At 40.6% G+C, this 26,412-nt stretch overlaps 1 protein-coding gene across 1 annotated transcript in view; it reads left to right on the top strand.

The window, feature by feature from the left end:
* Positions 1–26,087, top strand: part of C10H13orf42 (chromosome 10 C13orf42 homolog) — a 32,584-nt gene extending 6,497 nt beyond the window's left edge. The window contains exons 2-4 of the mRNA XM_074042826.1: positions 21,061–21,208; positions 23,523–23,763; positions 24,644–26,087. Coding sequence (XP_073898927.1) covers positions 21,061–21,208; positions 23,523–23,763; positions 24,644–24,818 — 564 coding nt within the window. The 3' untranslated portion in view covers positions 24,819–26,087. The remainder of the gene's footprint in view (positions 1–21,060; positions 21,209–23,522; positions 23,764–24,643) is intronic.
* Positions 26,088–26,412: the final 325 nt, after the last annotated feature.

Below are 26,412 nucleotides of genomic sequence, written 5' to 3'. Positions count from 1 at the left end.
CCCTCTTGTGTTTCTTGCTCTCCCTCACCCTCGTGTCTTAGTGAAGGCCAAGTGCTCCCTTGGCAGTTTCTTCTCGGGCTGTATCTGGGACAGAACTGGTTCCTGTGTTAGTTTTTCTCCACTCACCTTTTTATTCCTGCTGATTTCTTCAAGCTACAGCCTCTGGTCCTGCAGTGTGGGATATGGGGTGTTTTACACCATGAATACATACATACATGCAGCTCATCCTTCTGAAGTGTGCAAGTCAGTGGTTTTGAGTATCTTCAGAGTCATATATCCTTCACCTCCACCTAATTGCAGAACACTTTCAACATCTGTTTTGGCTTTATTTATTTATTTTTTGGTGTGGAAAAATAAATATAATATAATGTTTATCATATTCATCATGATGCTTCATTGTTCCTTGAGTGAGTGTTTTTTAGCCTCCTTAAATTATAGCTAATAAAGTATATTACAGTTGAAGAATTCTTAAGAGATTGAGTGCTTTTCTTTGAATGATTTTTGCACCAAATTTTACAAGGTAAAAAATAGACTATAGTAAGTATTTTTGAACTTGTTAATTGCCAGACAATGACAAGAGTTCTTTATGCTACCTTCCATGAACTTGTCCAAATTATCATTTATTATAAACACTTATAATATCACTTATCACCCAAAAAACTATTAAGCCCTAGTGAACATATTTTAAAACTCTTTACAGAAGTATGACTAGTAGTATATTAGAAAATGAATTCATTCAGAGATCATGGAGACGTTAAAAATACCTCATAGAGGAATCAGGAGAATGTTTTTATAAAATTCATGACAATTGTCTCTTTAAATATAAAAGCCTTTTTAAGTGAAATACTTAAAAATTAAAAATATGGCTGGAAGTATCACTCAGTGATAGAGTGCATACTTAACATATGTGGGCTCTGGGTTTGATCTCCAGTACCAATAAATAAATAAATAAAATTAAAATAGTCACTTTAGCCCTTGTTAAGTGTCCGATTTGGTGGCCATTAAGCATATTCACAATGGTATGTGGCCATCACCACCACCCATCTCCAGAATATTTTTACCATCCCAAACAGAAGTGCCACCATTAAATACTAACCCCTTATTTCTCTCTCCCTTAGTCCCTGGCAACCTCAGTTCTACTTCTGTCTCTCTTTATGAATTTGTCCATTCTGGGTACCTCATATATAGTCACGTGCCACTAAACAACAAGGCTACATTCTGAGAAATGGGTCATTAGGTGTTTTTGCCATTGTATGAACATCAGCAAGGGTACTTACAAAAAGTAAGATAGCTACAACGTTAGTAGGCTGTGTAATCTTATGGGAACAGCGTCATTCACATGTGGGCGTCTGTTGCTGACTGAAACAGTAGTGCATGCCTGTAAATGGAATCATACAGTGTTTGTGCTTCTGTTTCAAACTCATTTCATTAACTACAGTGTTCTCAGGTTCATCCATGTTGTAGCAGGTATCAGAACTTCCTTCCTGTTAATGGCCAATTGTATGGATTTTGGTTTTTTATTTTTTGATGGGAAGTGAAAAGGAAAAGTTTGAGACTATACTGTCTCTGACAAGGGTGCTTGCTGGCATTTGAGGTATTTGATGAGGACAGCTCTTCACAATTTTGGGGCCAGATGAACAAGTACACAGCCAGCATCTTGCCATGACAACTGGACCACAGAAGTGGACTCTAACCTGGGTGGACCACCAATTAGAGTTCTAGACTTGCTAGGTATGGAGCCCAGACTGTCAGAGGGAGGCAGTTCATGGCAGGCTGCAGTACCTTGTGGAACCCCATAAGCTCAGATGGTTTAGGCTCCATGTTTTTCTAGATTGAAGTTACTGTTCACCCATTATAGTCAGAAGAAGCCTCATTAATTCTTCCTGGATCTTCTAGCTCTAAGCAGCTTGGATTCCTGGTATGTGTGCTTGGAATGTACCAGTTGCAAAATGTACATCCCTCTCTGGTCCTGGGCGAAAGAAGCCCACCTCCTATAAGAATGATTTCAAAAGAACCAGGTCAATTTTGCAGAAAGGCTGCCCAAATGGTGGATTTTTATTTAAAATAGTTTTATTCTGACAATAATTAGCTTTCAGAATCAATTTTCTATTGAGACTACTTAATCTCTTTTCAGAAAATAAGACCATGCCAACAGTAAATAGAAAGTTCGTTCTCTTTGATGGTAGTAGGGTCTGAATCCAGTTCATCTAAGAAGATTCCAAATCAACCATAGATCCACTGCATATGGGATGGGAAATAGGTTCTGGATCTCATTTGCTCCCATGGGAATTATTTTTCAGGTCTGTTGGGGAAGGATTTCTGCAAATGTGGTGCTATTAAAATGCAGATCTTTCTATATATACTAAGGTGCAGGTGTGTGGGGGAGACTCTATCACTTGGCCCATATCTAGTTTGCAGAGTGGAAAGGCGGTAAAAACTCAACATGAGCTGCAAAGAATATTCCATTATGCTTGGCAGAAGTCTGCAAGATGGCAGACAGTGTAATGATGATTGATAACAGGGCACGTGATTCCTGCAGCTGCTTAAGCCACAAGATGTGTAATCACATTTTCCAATCTATCTTCCATGCACAAGCTGGGTTTTTTTTTTTTTTTTTTTTGGCCTAGAAACAATGCTCCCCCTCCCTTTTCCTCTCCTCTTCACCTTGTTCACTGGACTTGTTCTTTGAGCACTGCTCTCACATCCACACTCTGTGGACTTCCTTTCTCCCTGTGTCAGAGCCTTCCCTCAGCACTCAGCAAACTTGCTGTTATTATTCATTTGCTTATATCTGCCCCAGACTGTGAGATCAAGCAGTGGACTTTATGTCTTATTGATCCTTTAAACTCCCATCTCTAGCACAGTTCCAGGCACATGGCAGATGCTCAAACCAATAGCCTGAGAACTCTAATTATAAAAGAAGGAAACTGATAGAAGATCTTGATAAAAGACCTAGAAAAGTCTTAAGTCAGTGGTCTTAATAGATAGAGCTTTGCCTTTTCTTTTCAATGGAATAGAATATTGTGTGAGCATATTCACATGCAATCTTATCCTAATGACAAAAATGTGAACATTTTGTGTGCAATTTGTAGAGCCCACCATTAATAGGGTATCTTTTTATGATGATAAAGTTATATTTTGTTCTTAGGTGAAATTTATAAAACACAGGAAGTATAAAGAAGAAAATAAAAATAACTGAAAAATTGTACCATCTAGAGATAACCACTATATAATTTTTAGGTATAAATTTTTTCGACCAATTTTCCCCCTGTACATTTGCATATATGTATATTAAGTTTGCAAAATAAAATAAAGGATGCTTAGTTTAATTAGAATTTCAGATAAATGATGGATAGTTTTTAAGCATAAATATATCAGGTGTAATATTTTTACACTTTTTTTTAGATGGAGTCTTGCTATGTTGCCTGGGCTGGTCTTGACCTCCTGGGCTCAAGTAATCTTCCTGCCTCAGCCCTAACCCTCTTGAGCACTTGGTACTACAGTGGTGTAACACTATGTCTGGCTTAGCACATAGCTAAGCTAAAAAATTATCCATTGTTTATCTGAAATTGAAATTTAACTGCCATCCTGTATTTTTATTCACTAAATTTGGAAATCTGTGTGTGTGTGTGTGTGTGTGTGTGTGTGTAAGTGTGTGTTAGTTTTTGTAAACAAACTATTTCTCACTAACTAGTTTTCTTAAGCCAAAGTTTCAAAGGTGAAAAAACTTAACTCATTTTAAGCAATTATTAAACATTACAAATAAATCTTACTGTGGTCTGTAAGGCATCTTTAAACAGAGACCCCTAGAGCTGTGATTAATGGGGTCTAAAATTAGGGTCATTTTTTTGTTTGTTTGTTTTTGGTGCAACTGGGGTTTGAATTTGTGGCTTCGTGCTTGCAAAGCAATCACTCTACCACTTGTGCCATACCTCCAATCCATTTTGCTCTGGTTATTTTGGAGATGGGGTCTCAGGGACTATTTGTCTGGACTGGCCTTGAGCCACAATCCTCCCAATTTCAGCCTCCCAAGTAGCAGGATTACAGGTGTGAGCCACCAGCACCTGGCTAAAAGTCATTGATTTTAAAAGGGTCCTTTCATATATGTGACACTATGAAATTTATATTTCATTTTTAAAACTTCTTGGACTCACTAAGGCAGTGTCTTTGTGTGCTGATGAGTAGGCTGATGACTGGGAACCATAGGCGGTTCAGGCTGGTTACAGGAAAGGTCAAGGCAGCTTGAAGGTTTGGGATCTTTAGCCCCATTACCCAACCTCTGGGCACGGGGGAAGGGATGTAGGTTAAACTGATCACCAGGGGCCAATGACTTAATCAATGTTGCTTAGGTAATGAAGCCACCATAAAACCCCCTAAAGACTAGGTTCAGAAACTTTCCAGATAGCAGAACACATAGAGGGTCCAGAGTGTGGTGCCCCCAAAAGGACATGGGGGCTGCTTTTCCTCGTACACGTGAGCCACACTGCCAGCCCTGAAACAGCCTTTGTAATATCAGTAAACATGTTTCCTTGAGTCCCTCGAGCCACTGTAACAAATTCATCGAACCCAAGCAGGAAATTGGGGAACCTGATTTACAGCCGGTCAGAAGCACAGGTAAAAACCAGCTGGAGTGTGAGGGGTGCTTTTTGGGGACTGAGCCCATTACCTGTGGGATCTGATGCTATCTCCAGGTAGATAGCTTCAGAATTGAATTAGCAAACACCCAGCTGTTTGCTACAGAACTGATTGCTCAGTTCTTCATGTGTGGGGAGATGCCCCCTACATTTGGTCACAGAAGTCTTTTTTGTTGATTGATAATGTCTGTTTATAGTAGATATTACCAAGGTCTAGTTAGTTTCTCTTTTTTCTTTTTATCTCTTGCATTGATTTTTTTCAGCTCTGTTGTCTCCTTCACTGACTTTCTTCAGCCTTGGAAAGGCTACCATTTAGCTTAGCCATTGAAAATTTGTATGTGTGTATTTAAATGCAGTGGATGTACTTTTTTCTAAGTTGTTTACTGTTAATATCTATAATTCTTATTTTATGAAGTCTCATTCTTTTTTCATAAAACCCCATTCAATTGTAAGTACCTATTTCCTTAATGGCTGTAATGCCAAGGGGATAAGATAATTACTACTTGTGACTTCGTTCTGAATCTCTAGTCCTTGGAATGGCAAAGAAAATGCGTTATTTGGGACTTACAAGGTTTCTTCTGAAATTCTTCTTTTGATAATATTAGATTTTTGTGGATTAATTTAAGCTGTTTCATACCTCATTTCACCCAGCTGAATGATCCAATAGTAAAACCATCTTCCTAATCCAGACCAATTCCACATTTGGCCCTGGAAATTACATAATCATTATTGATATTCAGATTGCCAGGTATTACCAGCCCAGGAGACTATTACCAGTACTCCACAGAAATAAGAAGTACAGGTGGTCCACAGCTCATGACAGTTCAAATCTGGTATTTTGTCTTCATAGTGAAGAGAAAGTGTTCTGTTGTGGCTATTATGATTTTCATCTTCTGCACAGTCTTCAATAATTTCCATGAGATATTCAACACTTTATTATGAAATAGGCTTTGTGTTAGATGATTCAGTCTAACTATAAGCTAATGCAAGCATTCTGAGTATGTGTAAGATAGGCTACCTACACTGCAAGGCTTGTAGGTTAGGTGTGTTAAGTGCATTTTCTACTTAAGATACTTTCAGTTTATAGTGGTCTAAACAGGACACAATCCTATTGTAAGCTGAGGAACATCTGTGTATAGTTCTTAAAATTTGTCAAGTTAAATACCAAAGTATAAATTAGCAACACTCAAATTGGCTGGAGAACATAAACATTAGGCAATGTTCTGTATTTCACTCAATAAGTAGTTTTATCCATGTCAAGCACTGAAGTCGATATTGATGTTCACAGGTGAAAAGATGGTAAGTTACCCCAAATGCAGCCCATAGTTGGAAGCAGCAACTCTCAACACCATAGCCTGAACTACATGGGTGTGGTGAATTTCATTGAAAGGGAAGTGGGCAGAATTACAACTAGAATTCTGGGAGTTGCCAATATCCTACAGTCTATCCCATACATAGAGCAGCTGTTAAGAAGCATCCATCAAAAGAAATGATACTGCATTTCTGAGTGTTATTTGACAAAGTCTTCTCAAGGAAGAGGTTTGGAATCACTGGTCTAGTGTAGGGCTGTGGAGGGTATCTCATGACATGTGGCAGGTGGACCTGTGCAACAAGACAGAATATATGCATAGAAAAGCATGCCTGGGTCCATGCTGCAATCAACAAAATCTTCATAGAGGAGGGAATATATAAGCTGATCCTTTGAGGAGGGAAGCGACATTGAGAAGGAGGAGAGGGATGGGAACTGGATGCTTATGGCTTCCTTGGTGTTGGATGGTTTAGAATGGGTTAGAATGTCCCCTCACCCTACTTTCTTAAAGAATATTGCTGTCTAAAGCAAGAGAGTCACTTTGTAGAATTAATATCTCTTACAGACAAATATTGTCAGAACTCAGAAGAAAATAGACAATTGGAGGATGGGACAGCCTAGAACCACAGGACAGGTGAAGCCAGGTGGGAAGGCAGACTGATAGGAAATATGGAAATTATTAGAAATTGTCTTTAGGGATGCAGCAATCAAAGTGAGAAATACCATGGTGTTTGGTTTAGAAAAATGCAAGGGATTCCATCTGGGAAAAGTAGTTCAAGGCCCAGGCCTGGGGTAGGGCGAAGGTGAGAGAGGCTTGGAAAATGATAACCCTAAGGCCATAGAAGGTTATCTGTGAAAGTCAAGTGAGTCGAGTCAGCAGCAAGTCCAGATGCTCCTAAAGATGTTCCTTGTCCTGGGGCTATAGCAGGGACAATGCAAAGGGACACTGTTATCTCAGCTGGAGCCCAGCTGAACCAGGAAGCAGATTGCATTACATTCCCCCTTTCCAAAGATGTATTTTGATACCGAAGATGGGGGCTGGAGGGAGGAAGCAGAAAGCGAGCTTCCTATAGTGATATCTTAGAGAGACCCTGGAGACACACTTTGCAGGCATAATCACTGAGAAGAGGCATAACTTTGACCCCTCCACACCTCCAACCAGCACAGAGAATCTCCACTTCACGTTAAACGGAGAAACAAGGAGGGCCCCTGGGCCGCCAGTCGCCGGCGCCCAGACGGCTTGGGAAGACATGGACCAGGTGAGCTTTGCAGTACCGTGGTACTCCCACAGACAAGCCTGGGCCAGAGCAGCATAGCCCCCTGGACAGACTGACCTCCACCTAGGGAAAAAAGAGAAACTGACTAATAAGCAATAAGAACAATAAAGACACTCAGGAGAGAGGGTGGGGCACACTGAGCACTGAAGATTGGGGGAAGGGAATCCTTCCCAGGACTGTAAATAAACAAGCCGGTCTGGCTGGAGAGCCTCTGGCGGGAGCAGGGGTGTGTGCCCAGCAACCAGGAGTGAGAAAGCTTGTGAGAGTGGCAGAAGGAGGAAAACTCCACAGGAGAGGAGGGAAGACCCACTTCCCACGTGAGCTGTAAACAAACATGGTGGCCGGCAGGAGCAGAAGCACTGCCCAGTAATCAGGAGCAGGAAAGCTTGTGAAAGTGAAGGTGGGAGGAGAACTCCACAGGAGAGGGGGAAGACCCACCTCCCACAGGAACTGGAAATAAACACGCAGGCCTGAGAACGTGGGTGCAGTGTCACCTTTCCCAGTGCTTGGAAAGGGGAAAGCTTGTAGCAGAGGCTCCCGCACAGGAGAAATCTGAGCAAACAAAGCCTGCAGGGCCAGGTGAGTGCTAAGCTCACCCCAGAGATCTACATAAATAACGCCTCCCGCAACAACAGGCTGACAGCAGCAGGCAGGCAAGCCACAGCTGCAGATACCATTCTCAGAACTGTCTCCAGACTTTTTTTTCTTTGTCTCCCTACCTTTGATGAGAGAACAACCAAATTGCACCTGCAAGCTGAAAAACTTAGTGAAACTGTATAGCATTTGAACTTGGTACACTTGGTGGGTTTTTTTTTGTGCATGTATGTGTAGTTTTGTTCTACTTTATGCATTCCCTTTGATGAGACAACTACAGAACAACATCTGAGGCACCATCTCCAGGATTGGAGACTGAGACAGACACCCAAATTATTAAGATGGAAACTTCATTGCATTTGAACTTGGAGGGTTTTTGGTTTTTTGGTTTTTTTGTTTTTTTAAATTTTCTATTTTTTCATTTTATTTTAATACATTTTTATACATAGATTTTTCTTTCATTTACTTACTTTTTATTTTTATTCTTATCTTTTTTTTTATTTTTGATTTTCAATCCTCTCTCTGTCTCTCTAATGTCTGTTCAGCTTACTGTCGATTAGTACACTAAAGCTCCCTGTTTATACCTTTGAAACATTCTTGTCTGATACCTTGTTCTGTTTTCTCCCTCCAGTCTGTGTATTTGTTTTTCCCATTTCTTTAACTTCTTGCTTTCCATCTCAGATCACCCTTCCATTCTAAATATTACCATTGTTATAATTACAAGCTAGAAAATACTTAATTGCACACAGTACTGGGACATTAACAACACCAAAGACAATGACGGGAAGACGGAAAAAACAGGGAAATCAGTTTCCCCACAGCAAAAAATTAGTACAGGAACCAGAGGGGAATGAAGAAAACAGGTACTCAGATCCAGACTCCAACAAAATGAAGATAAACTATGCCAAAGGACCCAATGAAGCCCACAAGAATAATTTAAAGAAGACATACTACAGGTACTCAATGAGAATTTTATAGAGATGATACTGGATAGGGTCAACCAAAATGTACAGGAGACACTCAAGAAATTCCAAGACAACAAAAATAGAGAATTTGAAAAAACAAAAGAAGAAATAAAGGAAACCATAGAAGCACTGTATAAACACCAAAGTGAAAGAGAGAACATGATGAATAAACAGATAAATGAACTCAGGACAAAAATAGACAACATTAAAGAGGAAAACAGCCAGGATATGGAAAACCTCAGAAAAAAGAACGAAACAGAACTGCAAAACAAAATGGAAGGCCAATCCAGCAGAATAGAACAAACAGAAGACAGAATCTCAGAACTTGAAGATGAAATGGTAATTAAAGGAAAAACCGAAGAACTATTAATTAAACAACTCAAGACCTGTGAAAAGAAAATGCAAGAACTCACCGACTCCATCAAAAGACCAAACTTGAGAATCATGGGCATCGAAGAAGGAGAAGAGGTGCAAGCGAAGGGAATGCGTAATATATTTAACAAAATAATAACGGAAAATTTCCCAAATCTAGGGAAAGATATTCCCATACAGATGCAAGAGGCCTCCAGGACACCAAACAGACCAGATCAAAATAGAACTACCTCATGACATATCATCATTAAAACAACAAGTTCAGAAGCTAAGGAAAGAATATTGAAGGCTGTAAAAGAGAAAACACAAGTAACATACAAAGGTAAACCCATCAAAATCACAGCAGACTTCTCAACAGAAACATTAAAAGCAAGAAGAGCGTGGGGTGAGATCTTCCGGGCACTGAATGAAAATAACTTCAACCCCAGGATACTCTGCCCAGCAAAACTATCATTCAAAATAGATGGAGCAATAAAAGTCTTCCATGATAAGCAGAAACTAAAACAATATGTGACCACAAAGCCACCACTACAAAGGATTCTTCAAGGGATTCTGCACACAGAAAGTGAAACCCAACTTAACCATGAAAAGACAGGCAGCACCAAACCACAGGAAAAGAAAAAGCAAGAAAGTAGAGAGTAACCTCAACTTAGGTACACACAATCAAACCTTCAAACAACTGAGACAACTAAATGACAGGAATCACCACATACCTATCAGTACTAACATTTAATGTTAACGGACTTAATTCACCCATCAAAAGGCACCGCTTGACAAAATGGATTAAAAAGGAAGATCCAACAATTTGTTGCTTACAGGAGACCCATCTCACCAACAGAAATAAGCATAGGCTAAGGATGAAAGGCTGGAAGAAGATTTACCAAGCTAATGGCCCCCAAAAACAGGCAGGAGTAGCAATACTTATCTCTGACAAAGTAGACTTCAAACCTACATTGATCAAACGAGATAAAGAAGGACATTCCATACTAATAAAAGGGGAAATAGACCAAAAGGAAACAATAATCATCAATCTGTATGCACCCAATGTCAATGCACCCAATTTCATCAAACATACCCTGAAAGACCTAAAAGCATATATAAATGCCAACACAGTGGTTGTGGGAGACTTTAACACCCCATTATCATCAATAGATAGATCATCCAAACAAAAAATCAATAAAGAAACCCAAGATCTAAAATATGCAATAGATCAAATGGACCTAGTTGATGTCTACAGAACATTTCATCCAACCTCTACACAGTATACATTCTTCTCAGCAGCCCATGGAACCTTCTCCAAAATAGATCATATCCTAGGGCACAAAGCAAGTCTCAGCAAATATAAGAAAATAGAAATTATACCATGCATACTATCTGATCACAATGCAGTAAAAGTAGAACTCAACAACAAAAGTAAAGACAAAAAACCTGCAAACAGCTGGAAACTAAATAACTCATTACTTAATGAAGAATGGATCATCGATGAAATAAAAGAGGAAATTAAAAAGTTTCTGGAAGTCAATGAAAATGAAAACACACCTACCGGAACCTATGGGACACAGCTAAGGCAGTCCTGAGAGGAAAGTTTATAGCCATGAGTGCATCTATTAAAAAGACAGAAAGATCCCAAATCAATGACCTAATGATACATCTCAAACTCCTAGAAAAACAAGAAAAAGCAAATCCCAAAACAAATAGAAGGAGAGAAATAATAAAAATAAGAGCTGAAATCAATGAAATAGAAACCAAAAAAACCATACAAAGAATTAATGAAACAAAAAGTTGGTTCTTTGAAAAAATAAGCAAGATCGATAGACCCCTGGCAAACCTGACTAAAATGAGGAGAGAAAAAACCCAAATTAGTAGAATCAGGAATACAAAAGGGGAGATAACAACAAACACCATGGAAGTCCAGGAAATCATCAGAGACTACTTTGAGAACCTATATTCAAATAAATTTGAAAATCTTAAAGAAATGGACATATTTCTAGATACATATGACCATCCAAAACTGAACCAAGAGGAAATTAATCACCTGAATAGACCTATAACACAAAATGAAATTGAAGCAGCAATCAAGAGTCTCCCCAAAAAGAAAAGTCCAGGACCTGATGGATTCTCTGCTGAATTCTATCAGACCTTTAAAGAAGAACTGATACCAACCCTCCTTAAACTGTTCCACGAAATAGAAAGGGAAGGAAAACTGCCAAACACATTTTATGAAGCCACTATTACACTCATCCCAAAACCAGGCAAAGACACCTCCAAAAAGGAGAACTATAGGCCAATCTCCTTAATGAACATTGACGCTAAAGTCCTCAACAAAATAATGGCAAACTGAATTCAACAACACATCAAAAAGATTATTCACCACGACCAAGTAGGTTTCATCCCAGGGATGGGTGGTTCAACATATGAAAATCAATAAACGTAATAAACCACATTAACAGAAACAAAGACAAAAACCACTTGATCATCTCAATAGATGCAGAAAAAGCCTTTGATAAGATCCAACACCATTTCATGATAAAAGCTCTAAGAAAACTAGTAATAGAAGGAAAGTACCTCAACATTATAAAAGCTATATATGACAAACCTACAGCAAGCATTATACTTAACGGAGAAAAACTGAAACCATTCCCTCTAAAATCAGGAACCAGACAAGGATGCCCACTATCTCCACTCCTATTCAACATAGTACTGGAATTCCTAGCCAGAGCAATTAGGCAAGAAGAAGGAATAAAAGGAATACAAATAGGTAAAGAAACTGTCAAAATATCCCTATTTGCAGATGACATGATCCTATACCTTAAAGACCCAAAAAACTCTACTCAGAAGCTTCTAGACATCATCAATAGCTATAGCAAGGTAGCAGGATATAAAATCAACATAGAAAAATCATTAGCATTTCTATACACTAACAATGAGCAAACTGAAAAAGAATGTATGAAAACAATTCCATTTACAATAGCCTCAAAAAAAATCAAATACCTAGGTGTAAACCTAACAAAAGATGTGAATGACCTCTACAAGGAAAACTATACACTTCTGAAGAAAGAGATTGAGGAAGACTATAGAAAGTGGAGAGATCTCCCATGCTCATGGATTGGTAGAATCAACATAGTAAAAATGTCTATACTCCCCAAAGTAATCTACATGTTTAATGCAATTCCCATCAAAATTCCAATGACATTCATTAAAGAGATCGAAAAATCTACCGTGAAATTTATATGGAAACACAGGAAGCCACAAATAGCCAAAGCAATACTCAGTCAAAAGAACAATGCAGGAGGTATCACAATACCTGACTTCAAACTATATTACAAAGCAATAAATAAAAACAGCATGGTACTGGCACAAAAACAGACATGGAGACCAGTGGAACAGAATAGAGGACCCAGATATGAAGCCACAAAACTATAACCAACTTGTCTTTGATAAAGGAGCTAAAAATATATGATGGAGAAATAGCAGCCTCTTCAACAAAAACTGCTGGGAAAACTGGTTAGCAGTCTGCAAAAAACTGAAACTAGATCCATGCATATCACCCTATACCAGTATTAACTCAAAATGGATCAAGGACCTTAATATCAGACCCCAAACTCTAAAGTTGATACAGGAAAGAGTAGGAAATACTCTGGAATTAATAGGTATAGATAAGAACTTTCTCAACGAAACCCCAGCAGCACAGCAACTAAGAGATAGCATAGATATATGGGACCTCATAAAACTAAAAAGCTTCTGTTCATCAAAAGAAATGGTCTCTAAACTGAAGAGACCACCCACAGAGTGGGAGAAAATATTTGCCAGCTACACATCAGAGAAAGGACTGATAACCAGAATATATAGGGAACTTAAAAAACTAAATTCACCCAAAATTAATGAACCAATAAAGAAATGGGCAAGTGAACTCAATAGAACTTTCTCAAAAGAAGAAATTCAAATGGCCAAAAAACACATGAAAAAATGCTCACCATCTCTAGCAATAAAGGAAATGCAAATCAAAGCCACACTAAGATTCTACCTCACCCCTGTTAGAATAGCCATCATTAGCAACACCAGGAACAACAGGTGTTGGTGAGGATTCAGGGAAAAAGGAACCCTCTTACACTGCTGGTGGGAATGTAAACTAGTACAACCACTCTGAAAAAAAATTTGGAGGCTACTTAAAAAGCTAGACATTGATCTACCATTTGATCCAGCAATACCACTCTTGGGGATATACCCAAAAGACTGTGACACAGGTTACTCCAGAGGCACCTGCACACCCATGTTTATTGTGGCACTATTCACAATAGCCAAGTTATGGAAACAGCCAAGATGCCCCACCACTGACGAATGGATTAAGAAAATGTGGTATCTATACACAATGGAATTTTATGCAGCCATGAAGAAGAACGAAATCTTATCATTCACTGGTAAATGGATGGAATTGGAGAACATCATTCTGAGTGAGGTTAGCTTGGTCCAAAAGACCAAAAATCGTATGTTCTCCCTCATATGTGGACATTAGATCAAGGGCAAACACAACAAGGGGATTGGACTTTGAGCACATGATAAAAGCGAGAGCACCCAAGGGAGGGGTGAGGATAGGTAAGACACCTAAAAAACTAGCTAGCATTTGTTGCCCTAAACGCAGAGAAACTAAAGCAGATACCTTAAAAACAACTGAGGCCAATAGGAGAAGGGCACCAGGGACTAGAGAAAAGGTTAGATCAAAAAGAATTAACCTAGAAGGTAACACCCACGCACAGGAAATCAATGTGAGTCAATGCCCTGTATAGCTATCCTTATCTCAACCAGCAAAAACCTTTGTTCCTTCCTATTATTGCTTATACTCTCTCTACAACAAAATTAGAAATAAGGGCAAAATAGTTTCTGCTGGGTATTGAGGGGGTGGAGAGGGAGAGGGATGGGGCGGAGTGGGTGGTAAGGGAGTGGGTGGGGGCAGGGGGGAGAAATGACCCAAGCCTTGTATGCACATATGAATAATAAAAAAAAAAGGATGTATTTCAATGTTCTATGCTAGAAAATAGTCCAGGTAGGGAGGGAAGCGATCCAAGTTTGCCTGGAGTTCTGAGTTCAGGGAGGGCGGGCTATTTTGGGTTTTACCCAGGGGTATTAATGACTGACATCCCAGTTTGCATAACCGCAGCTTTGTAAAGTATGTTTTCCTGTGACATTAGACTGAGTCCTGAACTCTGATCCAATGTCAGTGCAACAAGAGGAGCCACCAAGAATGTAGGTCAGAAAGCTCCATGGAACTTGGGAAGGCAGAAAAAACTAGAATTGAGCCAGTACCTTGAAAAGTCCCTGACTTACAGATTAACCTTTGATATGAAAAAAATCACCACCAAATTCATTTGGAGACATTAAAGTGTAATTTATAGTGTACAGCAGAAGCTCTTTTTAATCAAACCCTATTTAACTAACTTGCCAGATCACTTGATGTTTACTTACCATCCTCTCTTTAAAGCTATCAAAGTAAGCTGGCACTTAACATGAAGCTCTACCCTCAACTAGCATATTACTTGGCACAGTTAAAAATAGCATATCCACGTGACTGTTTATTGCAGCACCAATTGTTGTAGCAGAAGGTTGCCAGTAATGCAAAGATCCATGAATGGGGAGGGAGCGTCATTTGTTTTATGCAGCTAATATGAGGCTGAGGATGCTCTCTAGGTAAAGCTAGGGAGTAATCCTTTGGATGCAAAGAGTGAAGAAAGCAATGCCCCCAGTGTATATCATATTATCCCTTTTCCTTTTCAAAAAAGTAGATAAATACAAATGGAAATTCATGCTTGTTTTGTTTTTGTTTTTGAGACAAATCTTGCTGTGTAGCCCAGGCTGGCCTTGAACTCATGATTCTCCTGCCTCAGCCTCTTGAGTGCAGGGATTATAGGCATGAACCACCATACCCAGCTTACATGCTTACTTATATTTCCCAAAAGGAATGATGGAAAGATGTATAAAACACTAAAGAAAGAATTGAGAAAACAAGGAGAAGAGGATGTCCTAGAAACAAACTCTCCTGAGTGTTAGTTAGAGTATCAGATTTGCAACCAGGCATATTGTTATATACTTTTAAAGCATTAAATCAAAATTTTAAAAAAATCCCTAAAATTTGAAAACCAACTGGAGCATATGAACCTAAGTGATTACCAAGTCAACAGCATAATCACACAAAAAAGAATTATTTCAAGAGACCTTAAAATGGAATTTCTGTTATACATGTGGAGGACAAAGACACACAATTTTATTTTCTTTAAAAATTTATTTTATTTTTATTACCATATTATTGTTGTACTAGGGGTACAATGTGACATTTACAAAAGTGCTTACAATGTATCTTAGTTAAATTCACCCCTTCCATCATTCTCCTTTATCCCCCTTCCCTCATTCTTAGAATAGCTTCACCAGCTCTCATTTTCCCATTTTCACGCATCAGTACATAATATGCCACCATAATCGCCCTCCTACACTTTTCCTTATATCCTCTCCCATCTCACTGGTACCAACCTCCAGACAGGATCTGCTTTACTTTCCTGTCCTCTGTTTTTGAAAATAAGACATTTTTCTTTGTATAAGATAGCTATACAGGGAGCTTCATTATGACATTTCCCTGGATGTATGTATTATATCCTGAATTGGTTCCTCCCTCCATTTTTCTCCCTTCTACTTTAGTCCCTTTCTTATGCAAAGATACACAGTTTTAAATTGCATTCAGTGGGCTAATGTTGGTAATATTGATACTGTGATTTTGAAATGATTATTTATAGTAAGATAAAGTACATAATTTTGTTAATGTCATATGGAGTGAAGATTTTCAAGGTAAAAGATACAAATATAAATAAACTCAAAGAAGTTAAGTATAAGACATAATATTTGATTTGAATTGGAGAGGCTGTCAGTTTTTGCTCAGGTTATAGAGAACTGGAAAGAATATTACTCCCATCCTTGTAACAACGGACCCTAGATAACCAGAATTCAGTGACTTTTCTTGAAACCACCAGAGAGCTGAGGTCTCGGGAAACCAATCAGCCCGATACAAGCAGAAGAGATGCCTGCCCAGCAGGTGACTTAGGTAAGGTACGGGACTAGGAAGGTGGACCCCTGGGGTGGATGTTCTCCTACCCAGGTAAGGTGCCAGGAGCAGGGTGACCTCTCTGTGTGCCAAGCATTAGGAGGTACACAATGACATAAGGATACTGGGCCCCTTAGTCCAGGAGCTTTTGTCTGTCCTCACTGACCTGTATCCTGATTCCTTGGGTCCTATCTCTCATGCGTGGTCATCATGGAGATACTCCTGTCCACTCTTACAAAGCCAAGGAGTAAGACTGGTATTTTAACAGGGGCTACTTTAAAATTAGAGGATTTAAAGAAGCACCCATCTCTTCTAACCGGTTCTCTATAAGTTGCCTTTTCCTTCTCAGCTTCTTTCTTTCTTTTTTTTTTCTGGTTTGGGCATTGTGCCTAGCTGGAATGTGTGAGATTTTTAGCTTCATCTCTTGCTGGGAGTGGAACCTGCCTGTGTCGACCTCCTCCCCTCTTATTCCAGGGGAAACCAAAGAACTAGAAGTGCATACATACATCTGCATACCTCTTGGCACCCTGCTTTTGTCCCTTCCCTATATAATCCTGGAACTTTCCTCTACACAGGGAAGACAGAGTTCTAGACCATCTTTTGGTTTTGACTAAACAGAGAATAAATTCCTTTCTTGCTTCACCATCATTTCTCGCTCTGTTAATTAGACTTTCAACATGGCAAGTTATTGTATCTGGTCCTTTGGTACCCCCAGAGTCAAGCCCTTCTGGGTGGGGTCCCTGGTAACAGAATTTGAGTTTTTTCACCCCAAATCAGACATTGTGGTAAGGATTTGTGGGCTCCCCTTCTTCACCCTCCTCATCCTTAGGCTCCTGCAGAGTGGTAGTTCTTAAGTGCTAAGTATTAAAGTCATTTGATACTCTGTATTCATTGGTTTGGTTTGGAGAAAGGCCAGGCACAGATATTGTCTAAATGCAGCTGGGGTTGGGTACCACTCTTACAGAGTCACCCTGGCAACAATGAGGGAGGTAAATACCATGGTTACCTTCTAGGACTGGGCTCTCAGAATAGGTCAAGGGATTGGGGCTTTTGTTTACAGGGAAGGAAGGCAAGTCTACATACAAGAAAGCAATTTGCTTATTCATTTGTGTTTATGCCCCCACCTAATTCCATAAGGATCTGGGGAGGAGTTGAACCAGTGAAGGTAATTGGGCAAGCAGGGAAAAGCCTTTTGTTGTGATGGCACATATGGGAACATTACAAATGATGTCACCAGTATGCCACCAATGACTCACTCCCCAGCCACACCAGGATCCAAGGTTCTTCTAACAGGAACAAGTTTCATAATGATAACATGCTGAATGACCTAGCAGAGACCCCAAGAGTGGGGTCCAGAATAGCAGGTTCTTCAGTGTTGGCCAAGGAGCTCACCTGTCTGAATTTGGGATGATCCTGGGATGGCAGTCATTGCCATGCAGAGCAGAGAGGAGACCAGGGTCTTGGCTCCTGTAGCTTGAAGTTTTAGAAATAAGCAACATGACTGAATATTTGGAATAACCAACAAATGAGCAGGTGCAAGAGACAGGTCCACTGGCTTTGATGAAGGGAGTTCAGTGATAAAGGTGGTGATTTCTATGTTAGTAGTTAATTTTTTTAAATTTGTAAATGTTATTCTAGCAGGATAATGCTCAAGGAAATTCACAAGAGACCACAGGACAATGTTATATGAACCTACAATTATAGCATGTTAATTTTGTTCTTAGCCTGTAGTAGTTAAGACACCAAAGTTGACTCTCTTCTAACCCTTCCCCCCCTTTTTCATACTGGGGTTTGAACTTAGGGCTTCATGTTTGCTAGGAAAGTACTTTGCCACTTAAGCCATGCTGAAGTCCTTTTTGCTTTAGTTTGTTTTTCAGATAGGGCTTTTGCCTAGGTTGAGGCAAAAAGCCAAGAGTCTCCTACTTCTGTCTCCTTAGTAACGGGGACTACAAATCATGTGCCACCATGCCTGGTTTGTTTATTGAGATAGCATCTTGCTAGCTTTTTGGCCTGCCTGGCCTTGAACCGTGATTTCTGCCTCCCAAGTAGCTGAGATTGCAGGCATGAACCACCATGCCCAGCTCTCTTCTAAACCCTTTAACAAACAAAAGCAAGTGAGTCAGACTGCTTTGAGCTACTGGCCAAAGTTTACTTCCCAGAGACATTTATGACTGAATCACTTAGATCAGTTGTAGAGTGACCTCCATGAAAAAGGATATGACACACATAGCAAGATCAAGGCCCTTACATTAAGCTAAACACTGATTGCAGTCACCTTCTAGACACTTAAGAGACATCCACTCCATAAGGAGATGGGTTTGGCATAGAGAAAAACCCCATGGACCTTGCATTACTATAAACTAGTATCCATTTTTATTTTGTCCCCAAAGGAATTCTGCAGCCTTCTCCATTCTTTATTTCTTTCTCCCCTGCTTCTCAAAAAAAATATCTGAAATGGTAGGTGGAATTTGGGTAGGTACTGAAAACCCCAGGAACTAGAGGAAGGAAACTTAATCCAAGAGAGTGGTGGGCTTCCTGGAGTAAGAGCTGCCTCAGCTATGTCTGGATGGATGAACAGGCGTCTGTTAGTGTGAACATCCATCTCATTTTGAAGGTGAAGAAAGCAGCACAAGAAAACACAGGGAGGATAAGAGAGTATGGGCTTGCCTCTGGCATGGACCCTCTGTTACCTGCCTGCAAGAAGGAAGCCTATTGGTTGAGCCTCCTGCACTCACACAGACTTCCAACCAGTCCCTTGGATTTTGGGTCCCATTTTCCACTTATAGCCCTTGGTTACCTGATGTCACCAAGTCCAGAGCATCTCTGCTTTTTGAGAGTCAAACTGTCCCCTTCTTAGCTGCTTCCTCCACCCATGACATTCTGGGAGCTGGTTCCTTTGCTCTGTGGTGTCAATTACTTCTACAACTTTCTAGTTGTCAGAAACTTTGAGAAATCTCTTCCAGGAGGGAGGATGGTCTTTCTTGCTCTCTTTGTCCTTAGGGCTCCTCCTTTTCCCTCTCTTTGCTTTCACTTTAGTGGGCTCTTTGAATGGATCTAGATAATACATAAGAAAATTCTTCCACCTTTTTGGGATGTGATACTGGGATTTGAATTCAGGTTCTTGTACTTTCTAGGCAAGAGCTCTACCACTTGAGGCACACCCCAACCCAGTCTTCCACTTTTAATAGAAAAGATTCAGGTGTATGTGTGGCCCTTCAATATTTCTTTCTAAGAAAGCTCTTTACAATTTAAAAAGGAAAAGAACCCTCTAATTAAAAAGTGTTTTTTAGCAGTACAAACCACATACATATCACAAAAATAAAGTACACACATAGAGATGACATCCTTTTATTTTCCAACATGGCAGTCTATAATTTAATCCTATTCATTTTTTGATACCATCCCTAAGTACCACTTCCAAAATGCCCACATAAAATAAAAGAACTCTGCGTTTGATCAAAATAGCCCATGCTAACAAATATCATCCCTTTTGTTTCTCCCTGAGTTCCATTATTTTCTGAATTCCTCAGAGAGTTTTTTTTTTTGGTTCGCATATTGGTTATGTCTTTTCACTGGGAGTATTTCAGGGAGCCCATCATGGTGCCTGGACTTCCAAGATGTCAGTTGCCCTCAAGTGTTGTGGGTTGTGTTGAAGAAGATGATAAATTGAGATGAGGAAGAACAAATCAGCACAGAGCCTGGAGTTTGGTTAGACATTGAATAGATTCTTTCAACTTTGTATTTTATTATTATTTATACTTTTCAAACAATCATACTAAAATTTCTTAATTTATTCCATGACTGGAGCCCATATTTGGCTACTTTCCAAACTGACAACCTTTAAAGAGTATTTTCAACATAAATTATCCTCTTTGTCCTACCGTGAGCCTCCTATCACCTCCCTAAGGAAATGTCCCATCTTCTACGGCTGTTTATCATCAGGGAGCAAGGCAGAGAAAGACTAATGATTTTGTCTAATGTCTGATGACAAATCTGTGACAAAGAAAGAAGTAGATGTTATCGTCCTTTTACTCTCTCTCCTTGAGATAATAGAAACCCACAGCCATTATGGATCTAGAGTAGCTGCTTCTCTTCCATAGGGCACTTAATCAAATTTACCTTTAATTTTTTAAATTGACACATAACAGCTGTACATATTTGTGGGATACAATGTGACAATTCAGTGTGACAGTACACATACGTAATGATCAAATCAAGGTAATTAGCATTTCCATCTCTTTAAGCATTTATCACTCTTTATGTTGGGAACCTTCAAACTCTTCTAGTTCTTTATAAAATATATATAAATAATTCTAAACTGTAGTCACCCTTCTGTGCTGTAGAACTCTAGAAGTAGTCCTATTTAACTGTGTTTTGGAGCTATTAGCTGACCTCTTTCGATCTCCCCTCATCCCTTCCCTTCCTATAGTGCCACTATTCTAGCTCTATTTCCATGAAATCAACTTTTTAGATTCCACAAATGAGTGAGAACATGCAGTATTTGTCTTGCTGTATCTGATTTACTTCACTTACATAATGGCCTCCAGTTCCATTCATGTTGTGGCAAATGACAGAGCTTCATTCTTTTTATGGCTGGATAATATTCCATTGTGCATGTACACACTGCATTTTGTCTACCCATTCATCCATTGATTGATACCATGGTTGATTGCCCTAGCTTGCTATCACATTTCCCTTTGAAACCTCACAAATTCATTCATTTAGTTTTAGTAGCATTTAATCCTTTCCAGTGTTTTTTGTTTACGTGCATGAGGGCACTCAGAAACTGGCCCAAGCAACTGTCTCTGTCCTTCACCTTCAGCAGAAATCAACCTCAAAGAAATACTCTCAGTTCAGTGCTGATGTAGCCGAGGCCATTGCCTTCTTTGACTCCATCATTGCAGAGCTGGAGACAGAGAGACGGCCACGGGCTACTGAGGCAAACCAGCCGAATGAAGATGTGGACTTCGATGGTGAGTCCTACACAAGGTACCTGGAACACGGTGGCTGGAGGGGGTGGGTCTGGGGGTGGATGGAATCCACCTCCCTGCTTTAAGCAGGGAACTCTGCTCCTGCTTACCCTGCCCCAGCCCTTGAGCTTGATTTCTTTGGGGACCTTTTGCTGTAGTTGTCCCTGATGCCAACCCCTACCGTCTATGCTTCCAACACTTGGGGGCGCCGTGTGGACAAAAATTTCCCTGTGGTGCACTTACAACAACTGAGGGGTAGAATTTTCCTAAGACCCTAGGAGGGAAAGAAATAGGGAAATGATTAAAGAAAGAGAACTGATTGATGGGGAGTTGTTTAACCAGGAAGGTTTTAGTTTTGATGTAAAAGTTCTGGAGATTGCTTATGTAGCAATGTGAATGCACTTAGCATTATCGAATGGCACAGTTAAATTGGCTAAGATGGGCCATTTGATGTTATGTATACTTGCCCACAATCTTTTAAAAAAGAAAAGGAAAGAATTTTGAAGATCCAGCTCTGACCCTACCTAAGCTAGGCAGTGGGTGCTATATAGGGCAGAAGAGGTCCAGGGTCCCTGCCCAGGCCCATCTGGACGCCTTGGGAGGGAACAAGGGTGGGACTGAGGCCTTGCTTCTCTTCTTACCAAGGCTTATCACTGGTGCTGTCCTGGTGGAGAGCCAAAATTCCAACCTGTTCATGAGTCAAGCCCACTTTTACATTCCAAAACTGTCAATTTCTTCAATTAATTTACCCCTCGTGGTACCATTTAATGATGATTTCATTCAGAGGATCAATAGCCCCTGATACTAAGGTAACATCTTTTGGTGCCATAATGAAGTAATTCTTCAGAGTTTTATCTAATGCTTAGAGGATAACAAGCTTGTGGTTATTGTTATTGTTCTGGCCTCAGCAGGCACAAAGGCATGAGATTTGGGGTTACAAATGGGGTTCTATGGGACTTCACAGAAGGTTACCCCCTATCCCCAGTTTTATTCTACCTGCAGGAAGTCTGCCTGTCCTCCTCTTCTTGGAGCAACTTCAGCCCCTGACAAACAGTAGCCCTTTCCCCAAGTCTGGGGCCTGGGAAATTCAGGGTATTGCTGAAAGGATGGCAAAATCCAACCGAGGATCACAATTATAATCTTTTAATGAAAACAACTATTGTCTTGACGTGGTTACTTTTTTGGTAATAATGTATGTATCAGAAAATAATTTTTCGCATAATAACAAATTAATCAGGCAATATACTAAAATATAAAGAAAGAAATAAAAAATGTGAACTGTAATACTGCATGAAGAGATAATCATCACTGTTAACCTTTGGGTATATGATCTTTGCAAAGGATTTTCAACACACATACTTCTTTTTTTTTTTTCAACAATCTTTTTTTTCCTTTTTATTGTTTTATTATTCATATGTGCATACAAAGCTTGGGTCATTTCTCCCCCCTGCTCCCACCCCCTCCCTTACCACCCACTCTGCCCCCTCCCTCTCCCCCCACCCCCTCAATACCCAGCAGAAACTATTTTGCCCTTATCTCTAATTTTGTTGAAGAGAGAGTATAAGCAATAATAGGAAGGAACAAGGGTTTTTGCTGGTTGAGATAAGGATAGCTATACAGGAAGTTGACTCACATTAATTTCCTGTGCGTGTGTGTTACCTTCTAGGTTAATTCTTTTTGATCTAACCTTTTCTCTAGTTTCTGGTCCCCTTTTCCTATTGGCCTCAGTTGCTTTTAAGATATCTGCTTTAGTTTCTCTGCGTTAAGGGCAACAAATGCTAGCTAGTTTTTTAGGTGTCTTACCTATCCTCACCCCTCCCTTGTGTGCTCTCGCTTTTATCATGTGCTCAAAGTCCAATCCCCTTGTTGTGTTTGCCCTTGATCTAATGTCCACATATGAGGGAGAACATACGATTTTTGGTCTTTTGGGCCAGGCTAACCTCACTCAGAATGATGTTCTCCAATTCCATCCATTTACCAGCGAATGATAACATTTCGTTCTTCTTCACAAACATACTTCTTTATTTTAATTAATTCATCCATTCATCTATTTCTAGTAAAAATAGGATTTTTTTAACTTAACAGTATATAATACATCTTGTGAACCTTTCCAAGCCAATAAATACAGATCTCTGTCCTCATTTTCAATATAAAGAATATTCCATGCTATTCTTGCACTGGGCCTCTAAGAATTCATTGTGATGAGTGTGGTTGTTACCCATCCACTGTGAGTTCCCAGCCCATCAGGCTTCTCCTTTGCCTTCTGCCCCTCTGTGTAGCCAGCCTCACTGCTCAGGCCCCTGCCTCTCTCTTCCAGTGGCCACCAGCTCCCGGGAACACAGCTTGCATTCCAATTGGATCCTGCGGGCCCCACGCAGACATTCTGAGGACATAGCTGTGCATGCTGGACACACCACAGACAGCCAGTTTCGAAGGAGCACGGAACGCAGGACCATTGGCACTCAGAGGAGGCTCGAGAGACACCCCATTTACCTGCCCAAGGCTGTGGAAGGGGCATTCAACACCCTGAAATTTAAGCCGAAAGCCCGCAAAAAAGAGTAAGTGTTTGGGCTTAATGTCCTGCACTCTGAGGGTGGTTCTTAAAGTGCTTTGAGGCGCCATCCTTCATGCCAAAATTATTCTTGTGTAATTATAGAGGTTGAGGGGAGGATTTAGTTAGAAAAATATTTCTTCCTAGTCTGTACTCTAGCCTGGTTCACTGATGTCCCCTGTTTGGAGCTTGCTTCAGTTCTGCATCGCCTTCCTTTCTCTCTGGCCCACCTCCTTAGCCCACTGATCCTTAACGAGAGTTCAGGGATGAACAGAGCAGAGCACCCAGAAGGAAGGAGGCGCAAACTGCTCAATTGCTCATGACTTTGAAGGTATTGGCTGGGCTCTGTGGTAGAGCACTTCCTTCTGGTCAGGCTACTTGGGATCATCTTGCCATCACCTCCTTTGGCCTCCTTCTCTCTAGATCCTCTTCTTCCCAGACTAGTTACCATCGCCAAGCCCCACACTCCTGTTGCCTACTTGTGCAGAAAATTCTCTTCTGGTCTGGCCAACCCAGTCCATGCTGCCAAGGCCTGTCCCTGCAACAGAGGGACCTGGTAAGATTCACCTAGCTGGTTCCTTTGCTTCTACACCAGCCACTCAATCAGGAATCAGGGTTTCCTAGATAGCATCCCATAATAATAAGTCATAGTAAAACCAAAATTCAGCTCTCACCTTTGTCCTTTTCCTTCAAGTCCACACCAAGCCCACCTGAGGTCCATCCACAGTCCCTTTGATCCACTCCTTGGTCCTTCCCAAGGCCAGGGCCTGGGGGTGGGAGGATGATAATCTGATCTTCTCCGTAAGAACAGTGGTAATCTGGGTACCCCTTCCCTCATCCAGCAGCCACGCTGAACTTGAACCTTCTGCCATATTCCTCTTTTGCAGCCTGGGGAGCTCCAGACAGATCCTCCTCAACTTTTCTGGGGAAGACATGGAATGGGATGCAGAACTCTTTGTACCGGAGCCCCTGGTGTCCCCAGGGGAGGACTACTATGAGGCAGAGAACCCCAAAGGGCAGTGGCTGCTTCGAGAAAGACTCTGGAAACGGACAGTGCCCTGACTCCAACAGGGTTCCTGGACTTGCCTGGGGCCATGTCCCTGAGGAAGCGCCTGTTTCAGTGCAGCATGAGGCATTCAGTAGAATTAAAGATGGAAATTGTGATGTAACCATATTCCTCAGCACTGCCTGCTGGTGCCCAGCTAGTGCCAAACAGATCTGTAGCGTCCCCAAACAAGCCTGGCTTTCTTTATATGGTAGGCAGGCGAACTGGGAGGTTGAGCCTTGTTGGTGTCTCAGAGCAGAAATTTCAGGGCTCACTCCTGGTTTTACCTGGCCTGCCCTCATCCCGGACACCTGTGCAAGTGGCTGCTCACACTCTGTGGAGCTCTGGGTCAGTTTTCAAGGCCATAGCTCCTCCTTCCATGGGCTCAGAAACCCGCTGGTTAGGTCCTGAGTTTGCCTTCTTTTTGTGCAGAACACAGTTGAGGACACAGCTCCTTTCACTCTAGCTTTTCTCAAAGTTTTCCAGAAACTTCTGCTGCTGGATTAGGCTGAAGGTGAGGCCAATGCTCCGGCAGTAGGGTAAAGGCCCTGCCTTAGGACCATGCAGTCTTTCCCTATCCCAAAAGCTCAGCTCTGCTTCCCAAAGGCAGTTGGTTAGAGAAGGAAGACATGGAGTTGTTCTTTCTTTCTTTTTGTTTTCTTTTCTAATTCTCACACAGAAAATCTTGATAAGTATCTAGTGTTTGAAAGGCTATGCAGTTCCCTGTTCCAAGTTAAGAGGGTAATCAAAAGCATAAAGTTCTTTTTGATCTAGTAAGGATTTCTGTATTCAGGAACTGTCTGAACAGAATTCTATTTTTCATGAATTAGATGAATCTATAGTCACATGAAGTCAGAATTAAATTTCCTTCTTCTCCTTCTATACTGGGGCTTGAACTCAGAGCCTCGTGCTTGCTAGGCAAGCGCTCTGCCACTTGAGCCACGCCCCCTACTCCCAGAATTCCATTTAAAAGACATTCTTTGTATCGCTAGCATACTGTTTGATTTTTGCATATAGTTGTGTCCCCTTGGTCTTGGAGAATACAGTCACCTTGTCCTTTCTCACTTATTTATTCTGGCATCATTCTGGATAGCAGTCACTTGGGGAGTGCGTGTCCACGAATGCGTGTATCCTGGGTTGGGGGGGGAACAAGATGGGGAGATATATGAGGAGAACCTCATCACCTCAGCCAAGGACACTCCAGACTAAGGTCACTTTGAGAACTGAATAAAGGCATTTATTAGTTACCTGTGTGATGACATTTTTATTGCTCCAGGTTTTTTTAGAGTCTTCATTTATGTGAAACTGATTATTTGAATGCAAGTACTTTTTAACTCCTAAGAGGAAACAAAACAAAACAAAGTGAAAACAACTAGTAATTCTGCAGCATTCTTAGAAGTTTTAAAGCAATGCACTTCCAGAATGAAAACAAACTGGGAATGATTTGCTACTTCTCTTTATGATTTTTGAAGTGCCAATGTCAGTGTTTGGGGGGGAGGGTTCATTTTGTTGCTTATGCTAACCCAACTATAGCCAGAAGTTTCACTGAAAAATAAGTGCTCGGGAAATTTATTTAATAAACTTCATGAAATCATTGAACCTCATCCCCCT

Source organism: Castor canadensis, chromosome 10 (genome assembly GCF_047511655.1).
Source record: "Castor canadensis chromosome 10, mCasCan1.hap1v2, whole genome shotgun sequence".
NCBI lineage: Eukaryota > Metazoa > Chordata > Mammalia > Rodentia > Castoridae > Castor > Castor canadensis.
The sequence above is the reverse complement of the archived record's forward strand: the minus strand, read 5'-3'. Positions and strand labels throughout refer to the sequence as shown.